Source organism: Rattus rattus, chromosome X, assembly GCF_011064425.1.
Source record: "Rattus rattus isolate New Zealand chromosome X, Rrattus_CSIRO_v1, whole genome shotgun sequence".
NCBI classification, from domain to species: domain Eukaryota; kingdom Metazoa; phylum Chordata; class Mammalia; order Rodentia; family Muridae; genus Rattus; species Rattus rattus.
In genome coordinates this window covers 62,158,589-62,185,732 of record NC_046172.1, presented here as the reverse complement: position 1 = coordinate 62,185,732, position 27,144 = coordinate 62,158,589, and the positions used below count along the sequence as shown (strand labels likewise).

The following is a 27,144-nucleotide window of genomic DNA, read 5'->3' as shown; positions in this document are numbered from 1 at the left end:
AACAATCTTCCTTCACTTGTAATTTTTCTATTTGTACTGTCTTCTTTTGAGATATTGTAGAAACCATGATAGAATTAAGAGAGTATGTTTACTATATGTTGGCCTCCAGTTGAACCAGCACCATTTGCTGAAAATGCTATCTTTTTTCCATTGGATGATTTTGGCTCCTTTGTCAAAAATCAAGTGTCCATAGGTGTGTGGGTTCATTTCTGGGTCTTCAATTCTGTTTTATTGGTCTATCTGTCTGTCTCTGTACCAATACCATGCAGCTTTTATCACTGTTGCTCTGTAATACTGCTTGAGTTCAGGGATAGTGATTTCCCCTGAAGTCCTTTTATTGTTGAGGATAGTTTTAGCTATCCTGGGTTTTTTGTTATTCCAGATGAATTTGCAAATTGTTCTGCCTAACTCTTTGAAGAATTGGATTGGTATTTTGATGGGAATTGCATTGAATCTGTAGATCGATTTTGGTAAAATGGCCATTTTTACTATATTAATCCTGCCAATCCATGAGCATGGGAGATCTTTCCATCTTCTAAGGTCTTCTTCAATTTCTTTCTTCAGAGGCTTGAAGTTCTTATTGTACAGATCTTTTACTTGCTTGGTTAAAGTCACACCGAGGTACTTTATATTATTTGGGTCTATTATGAAGGGTGGATGTGAAGAAAGAGGAACACCCCTCCATTGTTGGTGGGATTCCAGACTGGCAAAACCATTCCGGAAATCAGTCTGGAGGTTCCTCAGAAAATTGGACATTGAACTACCTGAGGATTCAGCTATACCTTTCTTGGGCATATACCCAAAAGATGCCCCAACATATAAAAAAGACACGTGCTCTACTATGTTCATAGCAGCCTTATTTATAATAGCCAGAAGCTGGAAAGAACCCAGATGCCCTTCAACAGAGGAATGGATACAGAAAATGTGGTACATCTACACAATGGAATATTACTCAGCTATCAAAAACAATGACTTTATGAAATTCGTAGGCAAATGGTTGGAACTGGAAAATATCATCCTGAGTGAGGTAACCCAATCACAGAAAGACACACATGGTATGCACTCATTGATAAGTGGCTATTAGCCCAAATGCTTGAATTACCCTAGATGCATAGAACACATGAAACTCAAGACAGATGATCAAAATGTGAATGTTTCACTCCTTCTTTAAAAGGGGAACAAGAATACCCTTGGCAGGGAATAGAGAGGCAAAGATTAAAACAGACACAGAAGGAACACCTATTCAGAGTCTGCCACACATGTGGCCCATACATATACAGCCACCCATTAGACAAGATGGATGAAGCAAAGAAGTGCAGGCCAACAGGAGCCGGATGTAGATCGCTCCTGAGAGACACAGCCAGAATACAGCAAATACAGAGGCGTATGCCAGCAGCAAACCACTGAATTGAGAACAGGACCCCCGTTGAAGGAATCAGAGAAAGAACTGGAAGAGCTTGAAGGGCTCGAGACCCTTATGAACAACAATGCCAAGCAACCAGAGCTTCCAGGGACTAAGCCACTACCTAAAGACTATACATGGACTGACCCTGGACTCTGACCTCATAGGTAGCAATGAATATCCTAGTAAGATCACCAGTGGAAGGGGAAGCCCTTGGTCCTGCTAAGACTGAACCCCAGTGAATGTGATTGTTGGGGGAGGGCGGTAATGGGGGAGGATGGGGAAGGAACACCCATAAAAAGGAGAAGGGAAGGGCTTAGGGGATGTTGGCCCAGAAACCGGGAAAGGGAATAACACTCAAATGTAAATAAGAAATACTCAAGTTAATAAAAAATTAATATAAAAAATAGACACATTAAAGAAAAAAAAAGGAGAGTATGTTTACTTTAAAACGTTTATCATGTATAAACATGCTTGTGCCTATGCACAGGAGAATGTCATTCACTGCCTTTGTATGCAGGCCACAGGATAACCTGTAAGACTCAGCTCTCTCATGTGAGTCTGAGGGCTCTAACTTGGGTCATCAGGCTTTGGGGAAAATATTTTTACTTGCTGAGCCATCTCTACAGCTTTTCGTTTATCTGGTTATGAAATTTAACTGACACTGAAGTAGAAAACAAGGTCCGAGCTCATCAACACGTCAGATGCTAATCAGTGAAAAGCAATGTGTCCATTGTAAAGCATTAAAGGCAGTGTGTTAAGTCTGAAGCATCCTTAATAATCTAACAGTACTTACCCATCTCCTAAATAGCTGACAGCTAATGGTTGGAATGCTCGTTAAAACATTATCAATAATCAAGGTACTTCACTTCACTTACACATAATACCTTTAGAAAGATGACAGAAGTCTTAGGAAGAAGCTCAAAAGAAAAGGCTGGGTTAGGCTTTGTCTTTTTTTATGCTTTTTGATTGTTTCAAGGTAAATCTATTTACTAAGTGAGGAAGAGAACTGAATGAAGAGAAAGCAAAGACTGAAGGTTAAACGGGATGAAACACCATCCTGAAAAGATGGCAGTCAGGACCCTAAGAGGAAACATTATTCTTAGGAAAGGGTGCAAAGAATGACTGCAAGGAGTAACTTGGAAGTTAGATGGCTGGTTGGGAATGGTTTTATCAGCAATTTTATATCTTTGCTCTATGAAATAGAACACAAAAATAGGGAAGTTTGATGGGTTTAAGGCCTGAGTGGAGTGAAACAGAAAAACACAGCACACAGAAAGCAGTAGCAAAATTGCTACTCAGCACTAAGATTGCATTAGTGTACGGTCCACTAAGATGTTTTCCAGCATTCAAGAGTAGTCAAAACAAATAAAACAAAGCTCATGTGCCATAAAATATGGATATTTTATTCCAGCACTAAAAAAAAGTCAAGTGAAAAACATATTGTTCTAGCCCCCATTCTAAGTTAACTGACAATAATTGGGAAAACTGAAGCAGATACATACATACATACATACATACATACATACATACATATATTTTTATATGCATGTTTTTAGAATTCAGTCTTATTGACATTTATATCTTCACTTCATTTTGCTTTCTAATAAATTCTATTACAAGTCATAGAATATACTCCTAGTATTTCTACTACTTCAGTTCCCTCATCAATCAGTTAATATTATTTGTGTTGTATTCATTAATTTATGTTTTTACCATTTGTCTCATTGACCAAACTGTTTATTTGAAAATGTCATGGAAAAATTTCGTCACATTCTGTCAGTTACCCGTTCATTATGTGATTTTTTTCATCATTGTTTGCAACGTAGTACATCTTGCAGTTCTCTATGTAGCTTCAAGTTCAGCTTCTAGTGCTGTACATATCTTTATCATCTGGATGAGACTGCCCATGGTCCATGAGCTTGGGGTCAGGTATAAACTGTGTAGTACCTATAAAGTATTAAAGTGAAAAAGAAGATATTTATATTTTGTACTGGGAATATAGCAGTGAACAAAACGATATGAGCCTTAACATGGGCGAAATAGACAACAAGGTAAGTAAAATACATAGCAAATCCTTTGATAGTTATATGTTTCACAGAATAAGAAATCATGGAGAGACACATAAAGTATTTGGGTAATTTCCAAGTTTAAATAAGGTGGCTTAGATAAGGTTCCTAGAAAGAGGATATTTGAGGAAAGAATTGAGGAAGATGCAGGCATGTGTTCCATAAATAGGTATTGTGGGAAATGGCTTCCAGGATGAGATGACACATGTGAGGATCCGATCCAATATGGCTGGAATACAGTAGAAAAATGGATGTTAATGAGAGACAGGAGAAGACATCAGGCTAGTTTAGAGTCATGGTTAAGACCTAGCCTTTAGTTTAAATTGATGTGCAATTTTTAAGTAGATGTGTGACATAGTTATACTTAATAAGAGAACAATTTTAAGTAAAAGAGACCATAGAAGAACAAACACAGAAGCATGAATAGCAGGTAAGAAGCCACTGCATTATTCCCTGAAGTACTGAGGGCTTCATGGTGACAACTGTGAGAATGGTAACAAAATAATTCTGCAGGTAAAATAAACAGAATTTCCTAAAGAGACTGACTGTTTAACTTGAGAAACCAGAACAAAGGAGCTGACAGTTATTGAGATAGGACAACATGTGATACAAATAGATTTGGGAGAAAGCAAATAAAATGTTAAATTTTGGCTATGTGGAATCTTAATTATTTATTCTACATATGAGTAGAAATATTGGGTATTCAGTACATTTTATAAGAGGCCCCAACTGGTTTATTACAGTTTCAGCCAGATGGACAAGATAGCATTATCTATAGTCAGATAAGTACAAGAAGGGAACTCTTTGGAATACTGTACCCGTTCAGGTTAAGATTAAGACAGAGATATGAACAACAAGAACCAAGAGTAAGTGATAGCATACAGACCAAGTGAGTATGTGGCAGTTTAACCTGTATTCATGGTTATGGATGGATTTCATGGATTTGAGATTGAAAACTGATTTTTAGATTTGGTAATGTGACTTAATAGTTAGCTTGACAGGTTAGTTATGTGCCAGGAAGGTGTAGCTCAGTGCATCACACATGTTTGGGATTAGGTTGATAATATAACCCATACTGCATACTGACCTATGCCAACTAGTTGTGTACACACAGTGAGTGATGTTTCTACACTGGTGAAATCACGTAATGGCAAATTCATCAGAATTTATCCCTGTCATTAAGCGATGCATGCCTGCATTGTTCACATTTGACAAATAAGGAGATTAATTTATTAATTAATTTAGATATTAATTTGACCAATATTAACTGCTAAGTGGGGGAGCCGGACTGAATGTAGGCATGTTCAATTCCTACAGAGAACTGGATTTTCTGAAAATGGAAGTTAATATAGTAACAATATCACATACTTCCTTTTAGCATTAGGTAAGATGATGGGTTCAGCATGATGCATATACTACCTTGTGCATGGTAAGTAGGCAAGGAACAATCAAATAGTAAAAACATTTCTTTTATTGTTTAGAAAAGGAAGCTTACCTTAGCAACTCAAGGAATGGCCATCCAGCCACCAAAACTAGATAAGATTGATGAAGCTAAAAATGCATGCTGACAGGAACCGGATACAGATCTCTCCTGAGAGACACATCCAGAGCATGTGCAATACAGAGGTCAATGCTAGTAGCAAACCACTGAACTGAGAACAGGAACCCCTTGAGGGGGAATTAGAGGAAGGATTGAAAGAGCTGAAGGAGCTTGCAACCCCATAAGAACAACAATGCCAACCAACCAGAGCTTCCAGGGACTAAACTACTACCCAAAGTCTATACATGGACTGACCCTGGGCTCCAACTGCATATGTAGCAGAGAATAGCCATCAGGGAAAAGGGAAGCCCTTGGTCCTGCCAAGGTTGGACCCCCAGTGCAAAGTATGGTGGGCGCAGTAAGGGAGATGTATGGGGGAATACCCGTATGGTGGATGGGGAGGGGAGGGAATGGGGGCTTATGGACAGGAAACTGGCAAGGGGGATAACATTTAAAATGTAAGTAAAGAAATATATCTCATAAAAAATTTTAAAAAAAGAACAAGTTAGGGGTTAGGCTACCTTGTCTTAAGATATCCAAAGTAGTCATTTAGTCAACAATTACAGGTTAAATTTTCTAGTCTCTTTAAAGTACATGCACCAATTGTTTTAATTTTTAATTTTTTCAATGTCTGAATTATTTTTAAATGATTTTTATAATTTTGGGGAGCTATACATTTTTCCCACAGAAGAATTTATTTTCAGTTTTATGATTAAAACAAAGGAGAAGTTTTGAACATAATGATTTATAATTTTTACAAGTATTTTCTACTTTATGAAGTGTGACATTTCTATATGGTATCAGGACCAAAGTCTTAATCAGGCCATAAACACTATCCTTGATATTAATACTATTATCCACATAATAGAACTTTTTAATTTGAGGTCCCTTCAGAGGTTTATAAAATTCATGACCTATTAAATAAGACTCAGAAAAGTTGTCATATAGTTACTAATCTCTAAAACTGGAAATCTTATTCAGTCCTAAATCTAGGTGACAAACCTCAAGAACATTATGTTTACATTTTTTATTGCCAACAGAAATCGCAGGTGTTTTCATATTACCTTACAGATTATCTTAAGATTTTCAAATGGTACTATTTAAAAATTATAGTAGGTATTAAATATATTGCTAGATATTATTTTGACATCTATAATAATGTATCAGCACTATTTAATTGTTAATTAGAAAACCCTTTGAAAAGGATGTAAAAAGCAGGGTAAAGAAATGCTAGTTCAGTGCTTGTCAGCCTTGCTCATATGCAGCTTCACTGCCACCTGGTGGCAGCCACTGCTCAACAATGTAAAAAGGGTTGCTGAGCTGTTTGGAATTCTTTGAAAATTTCTTTCAACTTTTATTTTTGAGAATTTTTACTCAAATTTTATCTTTTGAGAATTTCATATATAAGTACTGTATTTCTATCGTTTTCACTCCTTCCCCTCTAACTCCTTCCATGTAAACCCCACTCTTAGTTCATGACTTCTGTATTGTTACATACACACGAATTTTTGAGTGAAAATTGTGGCTATAGAAATTCTGCCTCCCATCCGTAAACACATCATAGCTCCACTCCTCCATGAGCTGAATCCCAAGTTGGGCCTGTCACTGGACCTCCTTTCACTCAGTCTCTTCTCCATTTTTCTCCCTGTAGTTCTTTTTGATAGGGACAATTCTGGGGCAGAAATTTAACTACAGGTTAGTAACCCTGTTCCTCTACTTGAGACCAGCATTCTCAACTAACCCGGACCCCAGAGAGCTCCCAGAGACTAAACTACCAACCAGGAAGGATACAGGCCCCTAGCACATATATAGCAGAGGACTGCCTGGCCTGGCCTCAGTGGGAGAAGACACACTTAATCCATGAAAGACTTGAGGTCCCAGAGAAGGAACCTGGTTGGGGACAGGGAAAGCATCCTCCTTAGAAGCAAGGAGGAGGGGTAATGGGATGAGGAATTGTGGGAGGGAGAACTGGAGTGGGGGCAATGGCTAGAATGTAAATAAAAAAGTTCCGGATTAAATGGACACAGAAATCTAAAGAGACTCTAGGAAGGCAATTACTCTCATTAAACTTCAGAAACACACACATGCACACGCGCGCACATACACACACACAAATATACACACACACAAATAAACGCACACAGCGTAGTCCATTATTGCTCATATGTAACCATGCTTAGGGCTGACTCCAAGGGATTAAATAACTTGTCATGAGGTTTGTCCCTAGAGAAAATAGATTTTAACCTTCTCAGTTGACAATGATTGGCTATTGCTCTCCATCTAGGATGGGGAGAATCTCATTCATGTGCACAATGATATATGATTTTATCTACCTCCATATCTTTCCAAATCCGTCCTTTCCAAACTTCATTATTATAACAAAAGCAAGAAGAGGACATGAGATGACCTGGAAATTGAGTTAACAGTCATGAGCTGCCATATGGGTGCTGGGGAATCAAGCTTGGGTACATTGGAAGAACAATCAGTGCTCTTAACTGCTGAGCCATCCTCCAGCCCCTTTTTTATTTTTGATAAAACACTATGTCCTGTTACTGCTGCCCATATATGCATGTATTTGGGGCCATCTACTTGAATATAAGAAACTGATCAATAACCTTCATGAATATAGACAATGGATCCTAATCATACCCACTCCCCACTCTCTCCATTCACCTTCTCCATTCCTCTTTCTTCTTTGACTCTCCTTCTTTCTCTCTCTCTCTCCTCTCTCTCTCTCTCTCTCTCTCTCTCTCTCTCTCTCTCTCTCTCTCTCTCTCTCTCTCTCTCTCTCTCTCTCTCTCTCTCTCTCTCTCTCTCTCTCTCTCTCTCCCTCTCCCTCCCCTCCCCCCCCCTCGCTCTCCTCCTCTTACCCTCCCACTGTCTCTTTTAAATAATCCAATCCCATTAATGCTGCCCATGTGGTCATGTCTATGGGATTATCCACTGGAGTAATGGCAATCTGTGACTAGCCATTCCTCTAACAAAAGTGTTACACAGAAGTATTAGTAGGGATGTGACAAATAATTGTATGTGTCTTTTGCTTCAGATTTACTTAAAGGTATATAGAAATTTCCTAAGGCCTCTAACACCTCTACTTATATTGTTCTTTAGTTTTTAATTTACTGGCTATTTTTTACTTACATTTCAAATGTTATCCCCTTTCCCAGTTTCATGTCCATAACCCCCCTATTCCATTCCCCTCCCCCTGCTTCTATGAGGGTGTTCCCCCAACCACGCACCCCTTCCAGCCACCTGCCCTGACATTCCCCTACAATGGGGCATTGAGCCTTAGCAGAACCAAGGGCTACTCCTCTCACTGATGCCCAACAAGGCCATCCTCTGCTACATATGCAGCTGGAGCCATGGGTCTGTCCGCGTGTACTCTTTGGATGGTGGTTTATGGGAGCTCTTGGTTGGTTGGTATTGCTGTTCTTATGGGGTTGCAAACCCCCTTCAGCTCCTTCAATCCTTTCTCTAACTACTCCATTGGGGATCCCATTCTCAGGTCAATGGTAGGCTGTGAGCATTCGCCTCTGTATTTGTCAAGCTCTGGCAGAGACTCAGGAGACAGCTATATCAGGTTTCTGTTAGCATGCACTTCTTGGCATCAGCAATAGTGTCTGGGTTTGGTGGCTGTATGTATATGGGCTAGATCCCCAGGTAGGGAAGTCTCTGGAGAGCCTTTCCTTCAGTCTCTACTCCACACTTTCTCTCTGTAATTCCTAGGAATATTTTTGTTCCCTCGTCTAAGAAAAACTGAAGCATAGACACTTTGGTCATCCTTCTTGAGCTTCATGTGGTCTGTGGATTGTAGCTTGGGTAATCTGAGCTTTTGGGCTAATAATCACTTATCAGTGAGTGCATACCATGTGTATGTTTTTTTGTGATCGGGTTACCTCTCTCAGCATGATATTTTCTACTTCCATCCGTTTGCCTATGAATTTCATGAATTCATTGTTTTTAATAGCCAAGTAGTACTCCATTGTGTAAATGGACCACATTTCCTGTATCCATTCCTCTGTTAAAGGACATATAGGTTCTTTCCAGCTTCTAGCTATTGTAAATAAGGCTGCTATGAACATAGTGGAACATGTGACCTTGTTATATGTTGGAGCATCTTTTGGGTATATGCCTAGCAGTGATGTAGCTGGATCCACAGGTAGGACAATGTACAGTTTTCTGAGGAACTTCCAGAGTGGTTGTACCAGTCTGCAATCTCACCAACAGTGGAGGAGTGTTCCTCTTTCTCCACATCCTTGGCAACATCTGCTATTACCTGAGATTTTTATCTTAGCCATTCTGACTGGTGTGAGGAGGAATCTCAGGGTTGTTTTGATTTGCATTTCCCTGATGACTAAAGATTTTGAACATTTGTTTAAGTGTTTCTCAGCCATTCGATATTCAACAACTGAGAATTCTTTTTTTAGTTCTGTAGCCCATTTTAATAGGGCTATTTGATTCTTTTGAGTGAAACTTCTTGAGTTCTCTGCATATATTGGATATTAGCCCTCTATAAGATATAGGATTGGTAAAGATCTTTTTACAATCTGTTGGTTGCCCCTTTGTCTTAATGACAGAGTCCTTTGCCTTACAGAAGCTTTGCAGTTTTATGAGATCCCCATTTATCGATTCTTGATAGAGCATAAGCCATTGTTGTTCTGTTCAGGAAAATTTCCCCAGTGCCTATGTGTTTGAGGCTCTTCCCAACTTTTTCTTCTATTAGTTTCAATGTATCTGATTTTATGTGTTGGTCCTTGATCCATCTGGATTTGAGCTTGGTACAAGGCAATAAGAATGGATCAATTTGCATTCTTCTACATGCTGACCTCCAGTTGAATCAGCAACATTTCTAGAAAATGCTGTCTTTTTACCACTGGATGATTTTAGGTCCTTTATCAAAGATCGAGTGACCATAGGTGTGTGGGTTCTTTTCTGGGTCTTTAATTCTATTCCATTGATGTACAAGCTGGTCTCTGTACCAATACACTATTTTTTATCACTATTGCTCTGTAACATAGTTTGAGGTCAGGGATAGTGATTCCCACAGAAGTTCTTTTATTGTTGAGGATAGTTTTCATTATCCTGGGTTTTTTGTTATTCCAAATGAACTTGCAAATTACTCTAACTCTATGAAGAATTAAGTTGGAATCTTGATGAGGATTGCATTGAATCTGTAGATTGCTTTTGGAAAAATGGTCATTTTTTACTATATTAATCCTGCTAATCAATAAGCATAGGAGATTTTTCCATCTTCAGAGGTCTTCAATTTCTTTTCTTCAGAGACTTGAAGTTTTTTTCATACAGATCTTTCACTTGCTTGGTTAGAGTCACACCAAGGTATTTTATGTTATTTAGGACTATTGTGAAGGGTGTCATTTCCCTAATTTCTTTCTCAGCCTGTTTATCCCTTGAGTAGAGGAAGGCTACTGATTTGAGTTAATTTTATATCCAGCCACTTTGCTGAAGTTGTTTATCAGGTTTAGCAGTTCTCTGGTGCAGTTCTGGGGGTAACTTAAGTATACAATCATATATCATCTGCAAATAGTGATATTTTGACTTCTTCCTTTCCGATTTGTATCCCCTTGACCTCCTTTTGTTGTCTGATTGCTCTGGCTAGGACTTTGAGTACTATATTCTATAGGTAGGAAGAGAGTGGGCAGCCTTGTCTAATCCCTGATTTTAGTGATTGCTTCAAGTTTCTCTCCACTTAGCTTGATGTTGGCTATTGATCTGTGGTATATGGCTTTTACTACGTTTATGTATGGGCCTTGAATTCCTGATCTTTCCAAGACTTTTATCATGAAGGGGTATTGAATTTTGTCAAATGCTTTCTCAGCATCAAATGAGATGTACTTTTTTTCCCTTTGAGTTTGTTTGTGTAGTGGATTACTTTGAGGGATTTCCTTATATTGAACCATCTGTGCATCCCTGGGGTGAAGCCTACTTGATCATGATGGATGACCGTTTTGATGTGTTCTTGGATTCGGTTTGTGAGAATTTTATTGAGTATTTCTGCATTGATTCATATGAGAAATTATTCTTAAGTTTTCTTTTTTGTTGGGTCTTTGTGTAGTTTAGACATAAGTGTAATTATGGCTTCATAGAAGTAATTGGGTAGTGTTCCTTTTGTTTCTATTTTGTGGAATAGTTTGGATGATATAGGTATGAGTTTTTCTATGAAGGTGTGATAGAATTCTCAACTAAGCCCATCTGGTCCTTTATTTTATTTATTTATTTTTTTGGTTGGGAGACTTTTACTATGTGCTTCTATTTATGGAACTGTTTAGATAGTTTATCGGGTCCTGATTTAACTTTGATACCTGGAATCTGTCTAGATAATTTTCCATTTCATCCAGATTTTCCAGTTTTATTGTGTATAGGCTTTCATACTAAGATCTGATGATTTCTTGAATTTTTCAGTTTCTGTTATGTCTCCCTTTTCATTTCTGATTTTCTTAATTTGTATATTCTCTCTGTACCCTTGGGTTAGGGTGGCTAAGGGTTTATCTATCTTGTTGATTTTCTCAAAGAACCAGCTCTTGGTTTTGTTGATTCTTTCCATAGTTCTTTTTGTTTCTACTTGGTTGATTTCATCCCTGAGTTTGATTATTTGCTGCCATCTAATCCTCTTGGGCATATTTGTTTCTTTTTGTTCTAGAGCTTTTAGGTGTGCTGTTAAGCTGCTAATGTATGCTCTCTTCCTGTTTCTTTTTGGAGGCACTCAGAGCTATGAGTTTTCCTCTTAGCACTGCTTTCATTGCATCCCATAAATTTGGCTGAGTTGTGCCTTCACTTTCATTAAATTCTAAAAAGTCTTTAATTTCTTTATTTCTTCCTTGACCCAGTTGTCGTTGAGTAGACCACTGTTCAGCTTCCATGTGCATGTGGGCTTCCTGTCATTTTTGTTGTTATTAAAGACCAGTCCATGGTGAGCTGATAGAATGCATGGGATTATTTGAATCTTCTTGTATCTGTTGAGGCCTGTTTTGTGACCTGTTTTATGATATGGTCAATTCTGGCAAAGCTACCATGAGGTGCTGAGAAGAACGTATATTGTTTTGTTTTAGAATGAAATGTTCTATAGATATGTTAAATCCATTTGATTCATGGCTTCTTAGCTTCATTGTGTCTGTGTTTAGTTTCCATTTCCATGATCTGTCCATTGATGAGAGTGGGGTGTTGAAATCTCCCACTATCATTGTATGAGGTACAATATGTGCTTTGAGCTTTATTATAGTTTCTTTTATTCATGTAGATGCTCTTGCATTTGGAGCACAGATGTTTAGAATTGAGAGTTCATCTTTGATTTTTTTTTCCTTCAATGAATATGAAGTGTACTTCTTTATCTTTTTTGATAACTTTTGGTTGAAAGTCCATTTTATTCGATATTAGAACGGCTACTCAAGCTTGTTTCTTGGACTCATTTGCTTGGAAATTTTTTCCAGCCTTTTACTCTGAGGTAGTGTCTGTCTTTTTCAATGAGGTGGTTTTCCTATATGTAGCAAAATGCTGGGTCCATTTTGTATCCAGTCTGTTAGTCTATGTCTTTTTATTGGGGAATTGAGTCCATCAATGTTGAGAGATATTAGGGACCAATGATTGTTGTTTCCTGTTATTTTTGTTGTTAGAGGTGGAATTACATTTGTGTGGCTATCTTCTTTTGGGTTAGCTGAATTTAGATTACTTTCTTGCTTTTTCTAGGGTATAGTTTCCCTCCTTGTGTTGGAGCTTTCCATCTACTATCATTTGTAAGACTGGATTTATGTAAAGATATTGTGTAAATTTGGTTTTGTAATTGAACATCTTGGTTTCTCCATCTATTTTTATTGAGAGGTTTGCTGGATATAGTAGCCTGGGCTGACATTTGTGTTTTCTTGGTCTGTATGACATCTGTCCAGGATCTTCTGGCTTTCATAGTCTCTGGCGAAAAGTCTGGTGGAATTCTGATAGGTCTGCCTTAATATGTTACTTGACCTTTTTTCCTTACTGCTTTTAATATTCTTTCTTTGGGGTGTCCAAGGCTTGCTCTGGTGGGGGAACTGGGTTCTGATGATGTCAAATGGCATTGGTTTCTGTTTATTAGGATCTTGCCCTTGCCTCTAGCCATTTGCTTATCTCTTGTGTCAGCTGGTCTTATTGTCTCTGACAGTGGCTTGACCCTCATGTAAGCCTGTGTGTTAGCATTACTGGGAGATCAGCTCTCTCCCAGGGGGATCTGGGTATAGAGCTGTGGCACAAGGTCAGCTCTGGGTGTAGGCAGAGTCCAGAAGGATCCTCTCCCTGACTGCCCTTTAGTTTCTGTGTCTTGAGGGCTTTAGGCAGGTTCCTCTTGGGGCATGAATGTGAGCAGAAGTGGTGGTCTCACCTGTGCTCTTAGGAGTGTCAGCACTTCTGAGAATCCAGTTCTCTCCCAGCGGGATCTGGGTACAGAGAGCTGTAGCACAGGGTCAGCTCCAGGCCCAGGCAGAAACTGTCTGATTAAAGGCTTGCTTTACTCCAATTTCCTAAATTGGCAAGGTCTTCCTATCTTTAGAACACTAATCTTCTGACATTCTTAAAATATGGAAAGCCCAGAATTTTCTGTGGAATTTTTTGATAATCTGTGGGGTTTGAAGCCTTACTCAGCACTCAAGAGACCTTACTATAAGGCAGGAGGACTGGCGGCAGTTCAAGAATATTGTGGAATGCATATTGAGACCCTGTGTCAGGGGATATGTGTGTGTTCCTGCGAGAGTGAGTGTGTGAGTGAATGTGTGTGTGTGTTTCTGTGTCAGAGGCAGAGAGAGAAAGAGAGAGAGGGGAAAGGGAAGAGGGAAGAGAGGAGAGAGAGAGACAGAGACAGAGCCAGGTAGAGAGAGAGAGAAAAGTGAGAGATTAAGACTTAACCCTAACAGCAAATGTGAGAAGTCTTTTCTTTCTTGTGGATGAGGAACCTCAGTTGTGGGTGGGGAAACAAACCTATGTTGATTGGCATCTTGCCCCATGTAATAGAACTATTCAAATACTGAGTGTGGTATTCAGCTTCGGGTCTTCTCCTAAAACCTGTCGTCATAATCACTATTTCCCCTGTCATGGAACTTTGTTTACATGTGAAATGGACAAATGCTAAGTTCTAAGGGTGAGACAATTAACCCTCAAACTACAGTTACACTGAAATCCTAACCACCAATGTTATGGTAATTCGAGGCAAGGGGGGTAATCAGGATTACATGAAGTGAAGGTAGAGGCCTTGTGAATGGAATTTGTACCATATGAAGTGTCCTGACAATATGTTTCGTGAGTATATTGTGAGTATACAAGACCTCAACTGTCCAGGAGACAGAAGAATGTGATCACCCTATGTTAAATTGCTCTTTAGTTATCAGTATCAATCAAGATGGTACCTAAAATACCCTTAAAGCTCTCAATTCAATTAATGTCCCTTAACCATCATGTCCAATTTAAGAAAAATGTTCTGAATACCATAGACTACATTGCTTTCATTTAAGATTAGGAAAGATTGAGCATGGCCAGGTTCTTATAAAGGAATTCTTCTGTCTTCTACGACTCCCCCTTCATTGCTTCATCTGATCCTGATTATCTCCCTGCCTCCTAAGGTTTTGCTATTTGGTAACAGATTTTCTTGGACTAATATTACTGTTACTACTATCTTGCTCTTTTGAGACAGGGTGTTGGTATGTATCTCAAGCTAATCTAGGAACTCAGTAAATAATTAAGAGCCCACACTAGCCTTCAGTGCACAAGCCTTCTTTTTCAGCTTCCCAACTGCTTGAATTACAGGCATGACCACCATGCCCTACCACCAGATGGAGATTGAGAGGGGAGTAGGAAGAAGAGGAAATTAGAGAGGAAATTCTGGTTTTGAATTAGAAGAACTATATACAGTGGAAAGAGTTTAGTCTTTGGCATTAGGAAGATGAGGAGAAATACAGCTTTGCTATTGATGAGTTCTATGATTTGAAAGAAGCTGTTTAAGCTCCTGGAGGGAAATGGGAATTATTATCAATACATCAGCAGTGGGATTTTGTTTTGCTTTGTATTGCTGGTTGAATAACAATATTCATAAGTAATCTATATCACAGTGCATGCTTTATAAAGGGTAGATAACAGGACCATTTCCAACTTTCCACCTCTGAATGTGTCATACTTGTTTTGCAATGAAGCAGCTATGCAAATCTGAGACAGACAGGTTTATGTGAATAGACTGCCAAAGTGGTTTTAAACATTTGGCTCCATTCTTTGATCATGATAGGAATTCTTTAGAAAGCATAACTATCACTTGTTGGTCCCACAAAGTATTGATTGCCAATACTGAATTACTGGCAAGGTTATAATAGTGTTATATGCACTACTTAAAGCTGCAATTTCTCCTGGTACCCGAATTTAATAAAAGCATAGATAGTAAAAACTAAGACTGACAGGCGACTGACAGGTAAATAGCATGAGAAAAGGAAGCCGAAATGCTTTATGCAGGTGAGGCCCATACCTGCCAGTTGACAGAATCCTGAAAGGTACACTTTCTCCTTCTGATAAAATAACTTTCATTTATAAAGTGATATTAAATGTTTCACTCAATCATACTGACAGTACTGTACCTGCACACATGGATTATTGCTATGTGGTGACTTAAAAAGAAAAATCTCAGGAATCTAGATCCCTCATAACCAAAAATGAAATTAAAAGCAAACATATGAGACAGAAAAAAAACATTTGGGAAAACATGTAAGTTCAAAGCATCGACTATAATGCTTTTAAATTATTTAATAAAAATAAAACAAAATTAAAAATTCCAAACCAACCTGAGGTGGATTCTGATTTAATCTTTGTTGCAGAGGCAAGTTCTTTTAGCAAAAACACCGTATGTTCCAGGCCAGGCGTTTTGGCATGGATTTCATCAGGCCTTCCTTCCTGTTTATTAAAAACAGATATTTTGTTCAGAGGTAAATCATTTTACTTAAAGAACGTAAACTTATGCTATACCAAGTTACTTTGAGCCTTTCATTTGTTTCCTTTTTATTTCTGATCTCTCTGGAGTATCAGTAGGAGCCAAAGCTTACTCAAACAAAGCTTCAATGACAGTCTTGTTTATTTAAACCCTACCTTGGTTTCTTCCTTTGGTTCAGGGAGTAATCCTTTTTCACTGCTTTGTGTCCACATTGACTTAATGGCTTGAAAAATTTGCTGGCTTGTAGCGTATGCCTTTTTCCCAGTTATCTAACAAAGAAAAAGTGAGTTAAGTAACAGGTTTTTAAAAGCTAAAATAAAACCTTTTAAATTCTGATAAAGTTTATATGAACTCCTAAGTCATAATCAACAATAAAAACATAAATATCTAGTTCACATAAAATAAATCAGTATTTTCAAAATCGTATATGAAAAATGACTAACTCCATGTAAGTGGCTAATAAATAATTTCATCTACAATATAACATCAATTTAAAATTATACCTATTTATTTGAACATAATTTTTAGTGTTAGGGATAGAACCCTAGGCCTTGAATATAGCTCTCTGCCAGGGAACCAAACCTCAGCTCTTAATATTTTAAAATTCATTTCTTCAGTGTTGTAGAGGCACTGTTACTAAAAGCTGGATCTGTTTAAGATGAACAACACAGGACTTTGGCATAAGTGTACTTTTTGTATTAATTCCTGTAGTCAGCTTGCCAACATAGATATGAGCTCATGTAGTTTCCTCCCTGCCATATGCCCAGGATGAAAACAAAAGCAACTCCCTCTCAAATTTCAAGGACTCAGTATAAGCTTATTTACTACGAGTGCCTTTCTAGAGATAGATCTCATCAACCTTTTTGCCGCCTAACATTTGCCCTGTATCTTTCAGTATATACAAACAGCTCCCCTCCCCATTTCCTTCCATCACCAGCTCCCACCATCACTATTCTGTAATTTGCTTCTCTGGGTTTTAACCTCACTCCACTAAGTGACACCACTCAAATTTTGTCATTCTGTATCAAGGCATTACTGATCTGGCCAGGTAGTTTCTATTACAAGACTTCATATTAAGTGAAATTTATATCCACAAAACTCTAGGAAAAAAATATTTTGAGTAACTAGATCACTGAGAATCACATTCTCAGTGATCTAGTTACTCAAAATATTGTTACAGTATACAACTATTAAGGCTTAATAAAGGACTTTTACAAGATTATACTTTTGATAAACTTGTTTAAACAATATTTTGTTCTTCAAATTAAAAAGTTTTATTGATTTTACTATATACCTACACTTAAAAAAATGATACAACATGGGTCCCTACATTCACTGCCCAGTATAAAAAAAAAAAAAAGAAAGAAAGCAGGTATCATCCTGAGTGAGACAGGGACCTAGTATAACTATCCTCTGAGAGGCTCTAACCAGCAGTCAATGGAAACAGATGCAGAGACTCATCCCCAAACATTAGATGGAGCTCAGGGAGTCTTACTGAAGAGTTGAGAGAAGGGTTGAGGGATCCGAAGAGAACAGGGATACCACAGGAAGACCAACAGAGTCAACTAATCTGGACCCTTGGGAGCTCCCAGAGAATGTGTATAAACAGACTGGACCTAGGCCCCCTAAACATATGTAGCAGCTTGACCACCATGCAAGTCTCCCAACAAATGGAGCAGGGGCTATCCTTGAACCTGCTGCCTGCCTGCCTGACTGCCTGCAGATGATATGACCCTAAATGAGGTCAGACCTAGTTGGCCTCAGTGGGAGAGAATGTGCCTAGTCCTGCAGTGACTTAATATGTGTGTGTGGGTGAGGTGGGGGTTAGGGGAATGGTGGGGTTGAGGGGTGGGTAAGAGGGTAGTGTTAGTGTAGGGGGTGACATCCAGAGAGGGGCATTCCCTTGAAATGTGGGAGGACTTGCCTGAAGGGATACTGGGAGGAGAGGAAGGGCTGATGCTGTGTTATAAAGTGAGTAAATAAATAAATAAATTTAAAAATCACACAACATGAGGCCCTACACTCCCTCCCAAGTACAGAAAAATAAATAATAGACCATGAAAGTAGGTATAAACAATGATAAAATTAGTATCCTATTTCTTATACACACATACAACTGAAATCATATATAGTTGCAGTGTTTTCGTAGAACACATTCCTAGAAGTGAAATTTCTGGATTAATAATCATATTAATTTTGATTTAAAAATACTATCATATTGCTCTTCAAAAAGCTAGCAATGTACTTCAGCAATTTACACTTCCACCAAAAACATACTCCTGTCTTCCTACCTTTTTAACCAACAGAAGAATTATGATTCCTTTTGTAAAGTCTTTATGAAGTTGAAAGACAAAAAAAGACTGCTTCCCGAAAAACTTTAATTTGCTGAATTATTGGCTCTTGAAAATAAAATGTGAAACTTAAGGTATAATTAGCACATCTGCACGCATGTATGCTCAGTTGAAGGAATGTTTATCTAAGTTGCATATAAAACCATAATAGTACAGTTCTTTGTCCATTTATACATCTTATTCTGTGTACTGCCTTCTCTGCATACCTTTTATACTTTTCTGACTAGTACTCGTCTCTTATTTATTTATAAGTTCTTAATATATTAAGAATGTTAACTTTTGTTGTATATATTATAGTTTCCCAAGATTTTTCATTTATCTATTAACCTTTGTATAGTATTGTGCTTATTTTCTATTTTATTTTTTTACATATTCACTTTATATCCTGCTCCCTGCCCTCTCCTAGTCATTCACTTCCACAATCCTTCCTCCCACACCCACCCCTTCCCCTCTTAGTGAGTGGAGCCCCCTGGGTATCCCCCACTCTGGCACTTGAAGTCTGCAGAGCTAGGAGCATATTCTCCCACTGAGATCAGACAAGGAAGCCCAACCAGAGGAGCATATCCCATAGATAGGCAAAAGCTTTTGGGATAGCCCCCTTTCCAGTGGTTCACGATCCTCATGAAGACTAAGCTGCCTATTTGCTAAATATGTGCAGGGAGGCCTAGGTCCAGCCTGATCATGTTCTTCCTGTGGAGTTCCTATCCCCTTTGGTGCCCACAAACCTTCCCTCTACTCTTTAAGAGTCCCCAAGCTCCCTTCACTATTTGGCTGTGGGTATCTGCATCTGTCTGAGTCAGCTGCTGGGTAGAGCCTCTCAGAGAACAACATGCAAGCCTGATAGTGTTAGGGATTGATGCTTGCCTATTGGATGGGTCTCAATTTGGGCTGGTTATTAGTTGGCCATTACCTCAGTTTCTCTTCCATTCCCTGTGCCTGCATTTCTTATAGACAGTATAAATTTTGGGTGGAAAGTTTTGTGGGTGGGTGGGTGTCTCTATTGCTCCAGTGGGGTTCCTGCTTGGCTACAGGAGGTGGCCTCTTCAGGTTCCATATCCCCAATACTGTGAGTCACAGCTAAGGTCACCCCCATTGATGCTTGGGTTCCTCCTTTACCCAGGCCTCTGTCTCATCCCATAGATGCTCCCACTTCCCCACCCCTGTAAGTTGCAGATTTCCATTCATTGTCCTGGTCATATTTATATAGTCAAATACATCATTTTTCATCTAATGGCTTCAAGATTGGGGTTCACTTAAGATCTAATTTATTTCAAAATAATTAAAACACACCTCCCTTTTTCCTCTTATGTTTTAAAATAGCATTTTATTTTATGAGTACATCTTTATTCCAGCTAGAATTTATTTATACTTGGTACCTAGTAAAGCTATTTAGTATGAAACCACAATTTTAAAGTTTTCCTTTGTATACTAATGTGAAGTATGACCATTATCATATAGAAATTGTTAGTCATATGCATATAATATGTATGTAACAGAATTTGAGGGCATTTTCTTTTATCTTTTGACCTATTTTATTATCTGTACTATAGATTAAAATAGTAACCAACACGTGGTAGGTAGACAAAAACAAACAAAAACCAAAAAGGGGGGAGTTGTTGACTGAACTTCACATTCTACCCACACCTAAGACTTCTGAAAGAATTGAATGTCTGCCATCAGCTAATAATCTTTTCATCTAAAAACAAGCTATCTCTGTAAACATATTCAATCAAGGTTTGTACAAAATCCATTCAACATAATTGAGATCAGGTGGCAGTTTGTTTTTGTGCACCAAGCTGGGCTCATCTATGTTGTAAGAAATACTTTATGGCTGGATAACATTTCACTGAATATATGTACCACCATTTCTCTAACTGGTCATCTACTAATACACGCTGAGTTTTTTTTTCCAATTTGGGATATTATGAATACTGCTACAATGTACATAAAGGTAAAAATCTTATGAAGACATTAATTTCCTTTAAGTATAAACTATTATAAAGAGAAAAGAGAAGCGATTCTAAGAGGCTGGAAGAAATAAAGGAAATATTCGTCAAAGGGAATGAACATTTAACTATAAGACTAAGCAACTGTGGGAGTCTAGTGTATAGCATGGTTACTAACAGATGTGCAAGTTTGATTGTACTAATCACAAAATTAGTAAAGCCCATTACTTGCTTATTTTAATTATTATTAACAATGTGTTTGAATATTTTGCCTGCATATAATTATATGCACTGTGTGCATGTCTGATTCTTGTGACAAAGGGTACATCAGCTCCCCTAGAACCAGAGTAACAGATGACTGTTAGCTGCCACCATGTATGTGGAGGCTGAACCTGGGTCCTCTGTAAGAGCATTCTTAACCACCAAGGTATCTCTCCAGCCAAAATGAAATATTTTTTATAGTAAAAGATACTCATAGAATTTTGAATACCAATTGCTAGCAGTTACTCTTTAATATAAAATACATCTTTTCAAAGTTTTATTGTAAAATGTCTTCCATAGTAACTTTCATAAAGACAGTTTCATGTACTAGGACTATATTCATTTTTATTGCCTTCCCTTTCCTTCACCCCTTCTTTGAGCCTTCTTCCCTTAGATTCTCTTCTGCTTTCATGTCATATACGTGTGTGCATACACACATTTACATGCCATATATATGAATATATATGTGGTTTTATGCATCAATATACAAATTAGGAGCCAGAAATGAGCGAAAACATTCAATATTTGTCTTTCTTTTGTGTTTGATTTTTGCTTTGTTTTTGTTAGTTTGTTTGTCTGTTTTTGAGACAGGGTTTCTCTGTGTAGCTCTGACTTTCCTGGAACTCACTTTGTAGGCAAGGCTAGCCTTGAACTTGGAGATCTGCTTTCATCTGCCTCCCAAGTGATGGGATTAAAACTGTGCGGCACCACTGGCTGGCCAATATTTCTCTTTCTGAGTCCAGTTCATTTCACTGAATATGATGACTTATGTCATAATATACTTTGTAAATTGATTCATAGCCTTAAGTTTGCTTTTTCTCTGCAAAATTCTACATTAATTTCATTTGAAACTAAACAATTAAGTACAACAAAATATGACAAAATATGAGCTAAAATTGTTTCTAGAAAACTTGGATTAAAATGCCTTATAAAGTTTTGAAGCTGAATGCTTAAATATGTTTAACTTCTTTGAGATTCGCAGTTAAAAAGCTGGGAGACATAAATAAAAAATCTAGGTGGATTCTGCAACCATGTTTTTTCAATGATTTAAAATAATTTCACCCTATCTGAAAGAAACTTAATAGGAAATTGAAATGTAATAAGACAGATGTCAAAAAATCTTAACAAAAAAAGTAATACTCAGTGAACAATCTTTCTTTAAAATAGAGAAAAGTGAGTGGGGCTAGAGGAAATGGTCCAGCTAGTAAAGTGCTCGCTTTGCAAGCATGAGAACCTTAGTTCAATGCCCAGAACTAACATAAAATGTAGGTGTGATGGTGTCTACTTGTAATCCCCTGGAGAAGCAGAAACATGACAATCCCAAGAACAAACTGACAAGCCTATCTAGCCTAATTGGTGAGCTTCTGGGCAATGAGACATCCTGCCTCAAAGGAAGTGGACAGTATTCCTGGGGATGGTACTCAAGGTTGTCCTCCAGTATCCACATGCATGTAAACATATATGCATTATAGATATATACTGCTTTCAATGTTTCAGGTAATTGCTAGGTATCAGTCCTAGAAATATAAAATAAGCAGGGTTTTATTATATACACACATTTTCACACAATTTTAGACAGTGTAAGGGTCAAAGACCTTCTGAATACTATCATGGATCTAATATTAAGAAGCCACATTGTATCTATCTATCTACCTATCTATCTATCTATCTATCTATCTATCTATCTATGTATATGTATACTCTAATCTAACAAATACACAATATACTTAAGAGTCAAAAAATAAGCGATTCAATGCTAGAAATTTCAGTGATTTATTGTAGATTTAATTTAGAATTTATATTAAAATTCAAATTTATTTTCCTTTGTTAAAGTAAAAATGTAAAGTTTTTCCATTGTTAAAGTAAAATTAAATTTAGCACTTTTTAATTTAAAATGATATATTCTATACCGTTTGAGCATATTTTCCCACTAAGAATTATTCTTAACTATAATTTACTTATATATTTTTCTAACTATATAATCATGCAAAGATACTAGAAGAATATTCCAACAGATTTGACACTGATATTTGTATTGATGGGAGTAATTTCAGTGGCTACATTTCTTATACCTTTCTTTAATGCTTATACTTAAGAATGAATTGGCATTGTTTATGAAAACACATACACACATCCCCCCTCTCCTTTCCTCCCTCTCTCTCTCTCCCTCTTTCTCCCTCTTCCTCCCTCTCCCACATACACACACACAGAGAAATCACTATAGAAAGACGAGTAGAATCAGAGGCTGTAGTATGAAGTGGGAACAGTAACAGAAAAGTAGGGCACCTAAAGCTGAGTATGACTAGATAAGGCAGGTCCCTGAGAAGCCTCCTTGGGCCACTGCTTTTCCTTATCAGAAATGAGAACAATATAAAGGTTAAATAAAAATGAGCTCAAGTTTTCTTTCAGTATCAACATTAATTTGAGTGGCTAATTCTCATGTAAATTCATAGGAAGGAATCTTTTAAAACAAATTCATCACTTTATTCGGCAATTTTCTCAAGTATAACTGGATTTAATGAAGAATGTTCTTTCCCTGTTATAAGCTTTTACAGCCTCATCACATTACAAACTGCAGAGTTCATAATATCCTTGACATTCTCAAAATATTGAATAATGCAGTTTTATCTACATCAACAATTAAAGAGATGTAGTAGTGAGATACAAGTACAGGAAGTCCTTCTTGTAACAACATGTAAGTATGAATGGGAATACTAAATGTTGGTAACTAAGGGTAGAAAACCAGAAAAGCTGCATACTACAAAACTCTGCTTCTGACTCCCAATGTGTGATATAAGATACAAGGCCTGAGGACCTAGCATTGTGTCTGCGGCTCTGGGACTATCATTGCAAAAAGAAAAGAAATCAATAGAAATTGTTCAAATTATTAGGAAAATTTTAAATTTGCAGCAATTACAATGGCTGGAAGTTGATTTTTAGTTCCAATGGTTTCAAAATTCACTTTTGTGTGTATTTTTTTTAATCTCAGAACTCTTTGCAATCTTATTATTTGGATGTTTGTTGTATTGTGTTAATTTTCTTCCTAAACTGAGCAGCTGTCAGCAGGCATAATTTTCTGCTATTAAAAAACAAAAATTTCCTGAATTTTATATAGTTGAACTATGCAGCAGTATTTATCCCCATAAATTCTACTTCTGCCACTAAACTTCATCCATCAACCTGCTTTTATATTGCTGAACTACAACTACACAAATTTATCCTATTTATTTGTGATCATCATAAAATTAAGAATAGCATTTTTCCATGTCAAAATGCTAATGTAATTTTGCTAACCCAAGTGACGATTCCAGCTACATGCCTCTGAAAATCAATGTTTAAGATGCTGTATTACATTTAAATATGGTCACAATTTAAATATGGCAATTTAAACACTGAAACAGTCTTTTCATTTAAAAGAACTTACCTTTGCAATTAGTACTGACTGAGCAGGGTAGCAAACAGTTGCTCCTAATGTGGCCAGTCCCAGTGGATAAGCAATCTTCTTAAACCTAGAACCTATGAAATTCGAACAAATTATTCACTTGAAATACATGCCACCAGAGATTTGGTATATAAAACTGTAGTTTTTTCTTTGCTCCTCTTTAAATTATGACCCTATGTTAAATTGCTCTTTAGTTAGCAGTATCAATCAAGATGGTTCCTAAAATGCCCTTAAGGCTCTCAATTCAATTAATGTCCTTTAGCCATCATGTCCAATTTAAGAAAAATGTTCTGAATCTAATACTAATAATTATCTACACAAAGGAATTAGTAATTATCTTCTTTTTTAAAAGATTATTTTTCATGTCCTAAGAAACTTAAAATTATAATTACATTTTTTCAAATATCTAACAAAGCATGATAGCAGAGAATTAATCAGCTACTGTGTTCATCAAAGCAGGTTAAAGTGAAATGGACTCTCTTCTATGTGCCCTTTCTGATTAACACTTAGAAAGGTGAAGGACCCAACTAACCAATCAGCTAAGGACCTCAGAAGGTACATAGCTCCTTCATGTCACTGATTCAGAATACTGAAGTAATACTAATTGCAATTAGCTTGACATAATTAATTCATTTTCAAAAGCATCTTGACTAAGCATCTAAGAGTCATTTTCATATCATTTTTTGACAGCAAAATCTCTTTTAAAAAATTCCAAAGAGAATCTTACTAGGAACTTACTAGGTTCTCACTAGGAGCCTGTCAACTTGAAATTGCTCTGATTAACCTGGGTATAAGGAGTTCTGTATCAAGCCCTGTCACATAGCTTCATCCTCATAGTCATTCGCCCTGAACATTTCCACAAATCCAGCACAATTCTGTATAGCAGTGGGGGACACAGCACTCTTACCTAACTAATGCTTAGCCCCACGAGAACACTGATCCAAAACAATATGCATCTTAGATACCTGTCTGAGTATTCTGGACTCTGAATGAGACCAAGAAATCAGATATATTTTCCTGCCAACGGGAATAAGAACTGTTAACTTTTCAAACAGCTTTTGACCCCTAGTTTAAAAAGGAAATAGGAATAGATTACGGTGAAAAAATACCTGATAATGTTTGCTAGTGACCTTGCAGTTGGTGATATGTTACAAACCTTGGGTTTTTTTGTTTTATATTTTTTTCTGTCTGGTTTAATTATTTGTAAAGGAGTCTGTTAAATTCAGGTCTACAATAGACTGAACGTGGAGAAGATAGGTAAGAAGACTGCTTTATGTGGTATGGGAAAGAAAATCTGGGCTAATTAAAGCATATCCAAAACTGAATCTCAGCTCTGTCTTCCTCACTATTTTTGTTTAGTTCTTTTTGTTTATTTGTTTGTTTGTTTTCTTGGTTTTGGGACGGGGTTTCTGTAGTCCTGCCTATCCTGGAACTCACTCTGTTGACCAGACTTGCCTCAAATTCACAGAGCTCCACCTGCCTTTGTCTCCTGAGTGCTGTGATTAAACGTGTGCACCACTATCACCTGGCTCTTTATTTAGTTCTTGGTTTAACAACCCCAAAATGTCAGGATTAGAATCTCTTAACTCATCAATAATTCCCAGAATTATGGTGATATATGACATCTTTCCTTGATGGAAGATTAAAAAATAATATTCACCCTTTCCTTAACTGTATTTTAAAAAATCGTTCTGAAAACACCATTCCTATCTGATGAATGTTGATTTCAACTACTTTGGTCAGGTTGAAACCAGAAGTTAACCAGATTTTATCTGAGATATATATTGTATGTCTTCTTCAAATCCTTAACATTGCATACAGTGTTAGTGTAGCATGAGTAAGGAAAACAGTTTTGAGTTAATGTATATCTTTATATTAACATACAATTCTTTAGATTCTTTTGGTAGTATGAATTTCACAACCAATGTTACACGTGCCAATAGCTCAAATTATAACACCAAATAGTGTTCCTTTGTGGGGCTGTGCCCTGATTCATTTATCCACTTGGAGGAATACTTAGCCTGTTTCCAGCTTTTTATGATTATTTACAATTGCTGTAAGCATTTGTGTATGGGTGTTTCATTTCTCTAGACTCTTAGGGTTACTATTGTTGCAGCAAAACACCATGACCAAACAGCAAGTTGGGGTGGAAAGGGTTTATTTGTCTTACACTTCCAAATCATTGGTCATCATTGAAGGAGGTCAGGGCAGGAATTCAAACAGGGCAGGGACCTGGAGGCAGGAGTTGATGTCTTGGAGGCTGGGGGGTGGGAGAGTGGTTGCTGCTTATTCTTGTTCTATATGGCTTGTTTGGCCTGCTTTCTTACAGAACCCAGGGCTACCAGCCCAGGGGATGGCACCACCTACAATGTGCTGTCAATCACTTGTTAAGGAAATTCCTTACAGTTCGATCTTAAATGGAGGGATTTTCTCAACCAAGGTTCCCTCCTTTCAGACAACTCTAGCTTTTGTCAAGTTGACAAAACATTAGCCAGCACATCTAGGGTAAGTAAACACTCTGAAATGTCACTCCTAATTTGCTTGACGAGTATATGGTTAACTTATGAGAATTTGTCAAACTCTTTTCCAGAATTCTTATATTGCTTTGCATTTTACCAACAGAACAAAAGAATTTGAGTTATTCTCTATTCTTTTTTAAGATTTATTTATTAGATATAGGTACACTGCAGCTGTCTTCAGACACACCAGAAGAGGGCATCAGATCCCATTACAGATGGTTGAGCCACCATGTGGTTGCTGGGATTTGAACTCAGGACCTCTGGAAGGTCTTAACCTCTAGGCCATCTCTCCAGCCCCATTATTCTTCATTCTTTACTATAGTTAGTATAGTCAAGTTTAACATTTAAATATAAATATGGTACAGTCAAGAATCAAAACATTTTTACACTAATTTAATCTGATATTATGCAATAAATGTAATGAAGGTAAAATTTAGAATATAATAGCATTGAAAAAGAAAATATATCTTAAAAGCATACCTTTTCTTGCTGAAAGCAAACCTGCCAATCCTGAAGCTGTAATCACTCCCATTTTGGGAAGAAAATCTTGAGGAGGATTCTTCAGATAGACATATGCATCTGAAGATACCAGTTAAGAACAAATAAGAATGACTATAATTGGACCCTCTATATAGTATAATACAAGCTAGAGATCAGTATATTAATAGT

The 27,144-nt window shown here is 37.3% G+C and overlaps 1 protein-coding gene across 1 annotated transcript in view; it reads right to left on the bottom strand.

Annotated features, from left to right (window-relative positions):
* Positions 1-2,787: 2,787 nt before the first annotated feature.
* Apool (apolipoprotein O like) overlaps positions 2,788-27,144 on the bottom strand; it is a 30,221-nt gene continuing 5,864 nt past the window's right edge. Inside the window, exons 4-8 of the mRNA XM_032889398.1 lie at positions 26,956-27,054; positions 23,939-24,030; positions 16,112-16,225; positions 15,811-15,919; positions 2,788-3,352 (exon numbers count right to left, since the gene is read on the bottom strand). Coding sequence (XP_032745289.1) covers positions 3,264-3,352; positions 15,811-15,919; positions 16,112-16,225; positions 23,939-24,030; positions 26,956-27,054 — 503 coding nt within the window. The 3' untranslated portion in view covers positions 2,788-3,263. The remainder of the gene's footprint in view (positions 3,353-15,810; positions 15,920-16,111; positions 16,226-23,938; positions 24,031-26,955; positions 27,055-27,144) is intronic.